Below are 8243 nucleotides of genomic sequence, written 5' to 3' on the forward strand. Positions count from 1 at the left end.
AGGTTTTTCATAAAGTTTTCTCAACATACAGAATGTGTAGCACATAATTTACAAATAATAAAATATACAAGTATTCTTCACTGTAAATTTCATATAGTGGATCGATTCTCACAGAACACTTTCATTGCTTTTTGCTGGACTCTTGTATCTGTAGACAATTTATAGTTTCAGTTCAACCGTACTTGACAAATGGAGTTGTATCTCAATCTACACAATCAACAAACCAAATAAAGCCCTGATTTGTAGTAACTGGTGAAAAGACTCCCACCATGGATGGTTTTGAGCTACCAGTCTGATGTCACTGAACATGCAGTTGGGAAAATTGCGCAGTAACATGCCATACAGCTACAACAGATATAAGTAACCCCAAGAGCATAGATAATAAGCACAGGTAATTAGAATATGTAAGGATAGGTAATTAGGAACCAATGGGTTTTGAATATTAACGTTGAGTTTCATTGTTAGTTTAGATAATGTAATTTTTAATAATGGCCATGTTTAACAATCATCTTGCCAAAGTCCTGAAAATGTAACAATCTGCTGTCACAGGCCTGTATAGTTGGCTCCAGGACACCACTGAGTTCACAACATAAACATATATTTCTTAATATGGGTTGAGGTAGGAAGAAAGAAAGAAACAAAGAAAGAAAGAAAGAAAGAAAGAGAGAGAGGGAGAGGGAGAGGGAGAAAGAAACGGAGGGAAAGAGAGGGAGGGAGAGAAAGAAGAAAGGAAGGAAGGAAGGAAGGAAGGAAGGAAGGAAGGAAGGAAGGAAAACTGCTCTAAAGGCATATAATTTTTCAAGTCTGGGTTTAACCTAGTCTGCAAAATTCTCCAGGGATAAAACTACATAGTCTTAAATGGAACAAACCCATATCCTTTGTACAGAAATACAAATCCTGAAAGTTTCAGGAGGTACATTTTTGAAAGTTCATTTGGGTGATGTCTAGAGTTTCTGTTCACGCAGAGCTCTTTCACCTTTTCTTGGAGTGGGGGATGAGCATCTGGATTTTCACTAATGGAATTGCTTTAATAATATCCAATTACCTCCCTGTTCTTGACCATTATGCAGTTTGCCATGGAAAGTAACAATGGTTGAGCATCCGGCAACCTTCAGGAGATAGAGATGGTTTCAGATACTATTTACAAGCTGCCTTCACAAATGGCATCTTTCTAGCTGTGTACTTCCCATTCCCAACCATGAAAAGCCAAGCTGGTGTGATCACCATTATTATACATATATACTTTTAAGAATGTAACTTTTTGAAGGCCCAGAGATATCTTGTTACAGAAGAACCCCAATTAGATAAATGTGATTTTCAGATATGAAGATCATCTTGAGATGGTTCTAAGGAATTAATGCTGTTGTTCTCATTAGTTTATTAATTCCCTGCATGAGAGGTTTTTTTTAATTTTGTTTTTATTTTTTGAGAGAGAGAGAGACAGAGACAGGGAGAGAGAGAGACTCCGGAACAGGCTCCACACTGTCAGCACAGAGCCAGATGTGGGGCCCAATCTCAAGACCATGAGTTATGACCTGAGCCGAAATCAAGAATCAGACGCTTAACCAACTGAGCCACCCAGGCGCCCTTCTGCATGAGGGATTTTAAAATTTTTTTTTTTTCAACGTTTATTTTATTTTTAGGACAGAGAGAGACAGAGCATGAACGGGGGAGGGGCAGAGAGAGAGGGAGACACAGAATCGGAAGCAGGCTCCAGGCTCTGAGCCATCAGCCCAGTGCCCGACGCGGGGCTCGAACTCACGGACCGCGAGATCGTGACCTGGCTGAAGTCGGACGCTCAACCGACTGCGCCACCCAGGCGCCCCAAGGGATTTTAAATGTCAGTCCATTATAGGCATAGATCAGGTCAGTGCTTCCCAAGTTTGGGGCATGAGAATATTTTAGACAGCTAGTGATGATGAATCCTTGATTTAGGGGCATGAGAATATTTTAGACAGCTAGTGATAATGAATATTTCAATATAAATGTTTATTTGTGATAAATACAATTGGCACACATAATCCATAATCTCAAGGATATTTTTGCTCGGGAAGCTATTCGGGAGGTATTTAAGTTTGAAATGTGTGTTGTTTAAAGAAAAGCTTTAAATAAATATTAGTATTGGTGGTATGTGGACCTAGCAAAGGCAGCTAAGGTAGCCGTAATGGCCTAAATGGTGATCCTCAAAAAGATGTGTCTTAACCCCCAGTACCTGGGAATGTGACCTTATTTGGAATGGGATCCTTGCAGATATAATCAAGGGTCTCAAGATGAGATTATCCCGGATTTACGGTGGACCCGAAATCCAAGGACTATTACCCTGGTTAGAGACAGAAGGAGAAAGACACACAGAGGGGAGAAGGCTGTGGGCGGATGGAGGCAGAGACCGGAGTTACACAGCTACAAGCCAAGCAAGGCCCAGGATTGCAGGCAGTCACCGGAAGCTGGGAGAGAGGCCTGGACAGGAGTCTCCCTCAGAGCCTCCGGAAGGAACCATCCTTGCCAACAGCTTGGCACTTCCGGCTTCCAGAACTGTGAGAAAATAAATTTCTGTTGCTCTAAGCTAAGCAGTTTGTAGTAATTTGTTACAGCAGTCCGAGGAAACTGATACAGCAGCAAAAAAAAAAAAAAAAACCCAAAAAAAGAAAAAAACAAAAAACAAAAACAAAAACAAAAAAAGCCACAAGTTTGAGAAACACTGAATTGGGCACCCAGCCATGATGGGGGTGAGAGGATTTAGCTCTGTGATAAACTGAGCAACTGAGTCACCAACACTCTCATCTGACCTTAACCCCAGAGTCCAGCATTTTCACTCAATACACTAGTTGTTTAAAAAGTTTCTAGAAATTCAGGAACTTAACATTTGAATTGAATAATTATTTTCTGCACTTCTTTCCTAATGAAATGAAATCTCATGTCCCTATACCTGGATCACCGTAATGACCTCGGGGTCATAAACTAACTCTTGGGAAGGGTTGAGCTCCTCTTGGCTCCCCATTTACGGATGAGAAAACTAACGCGCAGATGGACGAGGTGTCTCCAAGCTTCCAAAAGAGACTAAATGATGCTGTGACCACTGCTCCAATCCCTACAACACTGCACTTAACTCTTTCCGGTATCCAGCAAATACTCCCGGAGCGCTTTTCCCCAGACCCAGAGAAGATTCCGAGGCTGCCACGTGGCGGCGGGACTGGGAGAAGTGAGAGAAGGACCGCGGCGTTCCGCAGCGGACGCCCTGCAGAGGCCGCCAGTGGCCAGGAGGGGGAGCGCGAGCGCCCCGCGAGGGGTGGGGCTCACGGGAGGCGCGCATGCGCCCAAGAGGAGGCACGGCGCCTTCCCGAGCGAAGGGCAAGACGGTAGCCGGGAGGACACCGGGAGGCGGACGGTGGCCGACGAGGTCGGGCATGGAGCATCTGGAGTGCTGCGCGAGGTTCCTCCGGGGGACGCTGGTGCGAGCGGCGGTGCGGCGCTACCTGCCCTGGGCGCTGGCGGCCTCCATGCTGGCGGGCTCCCTCCTCAAGGAGCTCTCCCCGCTGCCCGAGAGCTACCTCAGCAACAAGCGCAACGTCCTCAACGTGTGAGTGCGTCCCGGGTCCTCCCCTGTCCCCGCCATAGCCGACCCGCCGTCGCCTCGTCCAGAGAGCCGGGGCTTAGCTGCCCTGATGGACGAGTCAGCGGAAGGGGAGGCCTTCCCCGTCGTGACAGGTGCATCTGCACGCGTGTCGCGACCGAGGGATCCCCCGAATAGCTAGTGTCACTAGCAGTTGGCGTTTGCACGCCCAGACGAGCCAGCCTGAGTTGACTGGGCAGGGAGTGACTTGCAGGGCTGTGTGCGTGTCTGTGTGCGCCTGTCGGGGTGTGGGGTGGGATGGGGCGTTGAATTAGCCTCTGTCGCTGCGCCCCCACCTCCCCGTGGAGTCCGGAGTCAGCCCTGGACCTGCTTGGGAGATGCCACCTCTCTCCTGCCTGCCTGTATCAGACCCCACGCTAAGTCCCCCCCGTCCCAGCTTGTGACAGAATCCCGTCACCACCTGTGAAAGACCTGCCTTCCCCTGCTGACCCTGCAACCTTTGCGAGCCTTGCCCCGGCCTCTGACCCAACTCCCGCTCCAAGACAGTCCCCGAGGAGTGGAACCCTCCAGCCTCTGACCTTTCCCCTGGATCTCCTGGGACCTTCTCAGCCACTGAGTTCATGGCAGTGGCCCAGGGAAGTAAGCCCAGTGGGGCTCTTCGAGACATCTCCTTAACTCCACCCACTCACGCCTTTTTGTTTGTTTGTTTGTTTAACGACTGGATTTTAAGTTTATTGCACAAAAACACTGTTGCGGTCTTAAAGGGAAACTCTGGAAGATAAGACTTGGCCCTTGAAGTGAACTTCGATTCTCCCTTAGAATTACAGTGTCAGCAGCATCTCCCAAAAGTCAACCTAACTTTCGTTACCTGCATAAAACCCCGGTTTCTCTCCGCAGCAGTTTTGTCAAATGCCTGACAGATCTTGGCTCTGGCAAGATCCTTGCATATCAGTCCCAGGGAAGAAGTGAGTGTCAGGCTCTTGGGTGGTGTGTGAGAAGCCTTTGGAACCCAGGAGAAAGTCATCCTGTCCTTGGCCCCCCTTCCTTCCTCACGCCTCCATGGAGGCTGGGCTAAGAATAGATGGATGATGAGTGTGGTTGTTAGCCCCAAGTCTCTTGCGTGTGTGTTTCCTGTGGCCGGTCCCCAGGTCAGCCACCTTTGATGAGCAAGGGGGGACAGGCAGGCAGCTGCCACCTTATCTGGCCTGGGTGAGCTGGGAGCCAAGCAGCCTGGCAGACGAGTCCCTGTTGTGTGTGGGTAACCATAGGTTCTGATGTTTGGTTCCAAGCCTCTGCTAATTGGAGGGAACCAGTGAATCATTGGCTCTGGGAGGGATTTCAAAACTCACTTGGCCTCCTCAGCTCTATCTTTACAGCTGGGGAAACTGAGGCCTGGAGAAGTGTAGTAACAAGTTGAGTCGGAGTCAGGATTTGAACCTGATCTTCTGACTTGAACTCAGGCTCTGTTCTGAGATCATTTCTGCCATGTAGGAAAGAGCCACAGTGTGGGGGAGAAAAGACATGGGCTTTGGGCTGGCCAGACCTTGGTTTACTCTGGGTTTGCTGGAGGTTTGATTGTGACCCTGGACAGGTTATTGAACTTTTCTGAGCCTCACATTCTTTATAAAACGGGGCAAGTGAGACTTTCTTCCCAGGGTAAGTGGGAGTGTTCTTTGTGTTCACTTTCCCAGAGCCTGGATCACAGACTAAGATCCCAGGCCCTGGATTTGAATCCCAGCTGCACCACTTATGACCTCTGCTTTGGGCACAATACTTGTGTACCTCAGTTTTCTGATCTGTGAAATGGGGATAGTAACGGTAGCCAGCTCCTAGAGTTGTTTAAAGATTACATTTAAAGAACTTAGTAAGTGAAGTAGCTATCAGTAGCTGTTATCAGCTTTTCTTATTTCCCCTCCCTTGAGAGTCTGGAGACCTGAGTCATGACATTGTTTCCTCTCCACCATGTCCCCTCTCTTCACTTCCACTTTCCTCCTCTGCCAGGTATTTTGTCAAACTGGCCTGGGCCTGGACCTTCTGTCTCCTCCTGCCTTTCATTGCCCTCACCAACTACCACCTGACAGGCAAGGCCGGCCTGGTCCTGCGGCGGCTGAGCACCCTGCTTGTGGGCACGGCCATCTGGTATGTCTGCACAGCTCTCTTCTCCAACATCGAACACTACACGGGCAGCTGCTACCAGTCGCCGGCCCTGGAGGGGGTCAGAAAGGAGCACCAGAGTAAGAAGCAGTGCCACGGGGAAGGAGGCTTTTGGCACGGCTTTGACATCTCAGGCCACTCCTTCCTGCTGACCTTCTGTGCCCTCATGATTGTGGAGGAGATGGCTGTGCTGCATGGGGTGAAGACGGACCGAAGCCACTGCCTCCACACCGCCATCACCACCCTGGTGGTGGCCCTGGGCTTCCTCACCTTCATCTGGGTGTGGATGTTTCTGTGCACGGCCGTTTACTTCCACGACTTGTCCCAGAAACTGTTTGGCACCCTGTTCGGTTTGCTGGGCTGGTACGGGACCTATGGGTTTTGGTATCTGAAACCCTTTTCCCCAGGACTTCCTCCCCAGAGCTCTAGTTTGAATTTGAAGCAAGACAGTTACAAGGAATAAAAGAGAAACAAAAGGGGTGATAGATAGCAGGGCAATGGCTAATGTATTTTTCATGATTTTTCTTGGCTACTTGACTAAAGTATCAGTCCTCCTTCAGCGAGGTTGCTCACCAGGCGGTTTTGGTGAGTGGTGGTGGAGTCTGGGGAGGGACTTGAATCCCCACACTTCTTGGCCATGTCATCTTGTGTCACAAACACCAACCACCCTTCCCAGTCGGGCACTTTTTGTCCCTGGCAAGACTTCACCTTAATCTGGAATGTCCCTTTTGTCCCTAGAGGGCAGAGCTAAGGCTCAGAGAGACGACAGAATCAGGAAGGCCTCCACTGTGTGGCTGGAGGGGAGGCCAGGGCCTCAGCACCCTTCTCTGCCACTGTCATTCTCTCCCTGATTCTAGTCATCTTGTATTTTAATGGCTGACTTAACGCTGTTATTTAATAATATTGCCCTCTGGTCAGCTTTGCGTAAGCATTTATTTCCAGCAGGGTTCTTTATAAAACAACCACCTGCCTGAAGATACTCTCTGGTGGTGGTATTTGTTTATCCTCAGAATGTTCTGTATCACAACTGGCTTGTGATTACCTACCAAAACAGTTCAACTGGAGTGCCTCTGTGGCTGAGTATTGGATGATTTTTGTGTAACGAACATTGCCAGTTTTCTGTCTGTGTTGCCCAGTTTTACTGGCTTTTGGAGCAATAAGGTTACCTTTTTTCCCTACTATTTTGAGCAAACGCTTTATTGTTTTCAATAACAACTATGGCATTTGTTCTGTGTTGACAAAACTCCTGACGATAACCCACAACCTCAATGCTGCACTTTGGCACGTGTGTGGATAACTTTGAGGGTTTTCTTAGAACACTAATTTACTTTTTATAAACCGGACTCCTGGATTATGGTATTAAACTCCCCCTCGCTTCATGGGGCTGTTTTCTCTATTAAGAATAAAACCTGAAAGCAGACATTTTAATACTAACTTGATGAAATTTAAGCTGAGTCAGAGTAACTTTGCAAAATGCATACTTGCACTGAAACTTTCCTGACCACGCATCAGTGGTGTAAGCTGAACGGTGTCCTTCAGACTCGGCTGATAAGTACAATGACCAGTCTGCTGTGGCCCAAGGAATTTTTACATTTTGGACAAGATTATGATAAATTGGAGGTGAAGGAAAACGTCTTCCATTGTCTCTGATGGCAGGAAGCCTACTGTTTGCAAAAATGTTCCTGTTAAATGTCGGCACGACTTTGGCCCTACCCTCCACCAGACCCAAACTGGGCCTGCTCAGCTGGCCTTGAAATCGGTCTTTCCTTTCCCCTTTGCACACTTCTCAGTGTCCAACCTGTCCTTCTGTGGCCTGTCACCTTCACCCGCAAAGGTACGTTTACATCTCTGTGATAAGACACTCCCTCGCCACCCGTCATCTCCACAGGTTGCAGGCTGTCTATTTACTGTGTCCTTAGGCCTTTTGTACCCAGCCCTTCGCATTTTGGATAATCATCCTGGAAGCTTCCTTGATGCTCCTTCTCTCCCTCAAAGCTAAGCCTGACAAGCACTACACTTAACTGCCTTAACTCAAGCTTACGTGTTAGGAGCTTGAGGCCTGAAAAACCTTCAGGGTAAATTGTATTTCTTATAAAGATGTATTTAAAATATATATTTGGTATCCCACCAGGCTGCATGTTAATTTGTATCGATCAAAATGTGAGGTATATACGTTGTACCGAAAGGTGGCAGAAATGCTGGCTCTGAGATTTTGGAGGTGTCACCCGTGGTGCTTTGGGACGTTGGGAGCATTGGCAAGATATGACGGGCCCCATGAGATTTTTTTTGCCCTTTGGAGTTTTCGTCTGTAAACGGGGAGGTAGAGTAGGCGGGGTGGGGGGGGGCTTGTTGAAGGGGTTGAAGTCTCTCCTGAGTTTCATGTTCAGCACCAAAAGGCAACAGACACAAGGTGACTCTATGTGTCTATTTGTCACACTTAAATACCCAGACGTTTCCCCCTGGCAGATCTGATTCAGGCTCAGCATTAAAATTAACTCTGTGGAAAGTGTCAGTTACC

The 8243-nt window shown here is 48.0% G+C and overlaps 1 protein-coding gene across 1 annotated transcript; it reads left to right on the plus strand.

The window, feature by feature from the left end:
* Nucleotides 1-3404: 3404 nt before the first annotated feature.
* FITM2 (fat storage inducing transmembrane protein 2) lies at nucleotides 3405-8036 on the plus strand. The gene is made up of 2 exons (XM_047068635.1): nucleotides 3405-3577; nucleotides 5573-8036. The coding sequence occupies exons 1-2, from the start codon at nucleotides 3405-3407 to the stop codon at nucleotides 6186-6188; spliced, it is 789 nt and encodes a 262-aa protein (XP_046924591.1). The 3' UTR covers nucleotides 6189-8036.
* Nucleotides 8037-8243: the final 207 nt, after the last annotated feature.

This window comes from Lynx rufus, unplaced genomic scaffold, assembly GCF_022079265.1.
Source record: "Lynx rufus isolate CCGP_SWC_20201006 ecotype Redwood Valley unplaced genomic scaffold, mLynRuf1.p SCAF_8, whole genome shotgun sequence".
NCBI classification, from domain to species: Eukaryota; Metazoa; Chordata; class Mammalia; order Carnivora; family Felidae; genus Lynx; species Lynx rufus.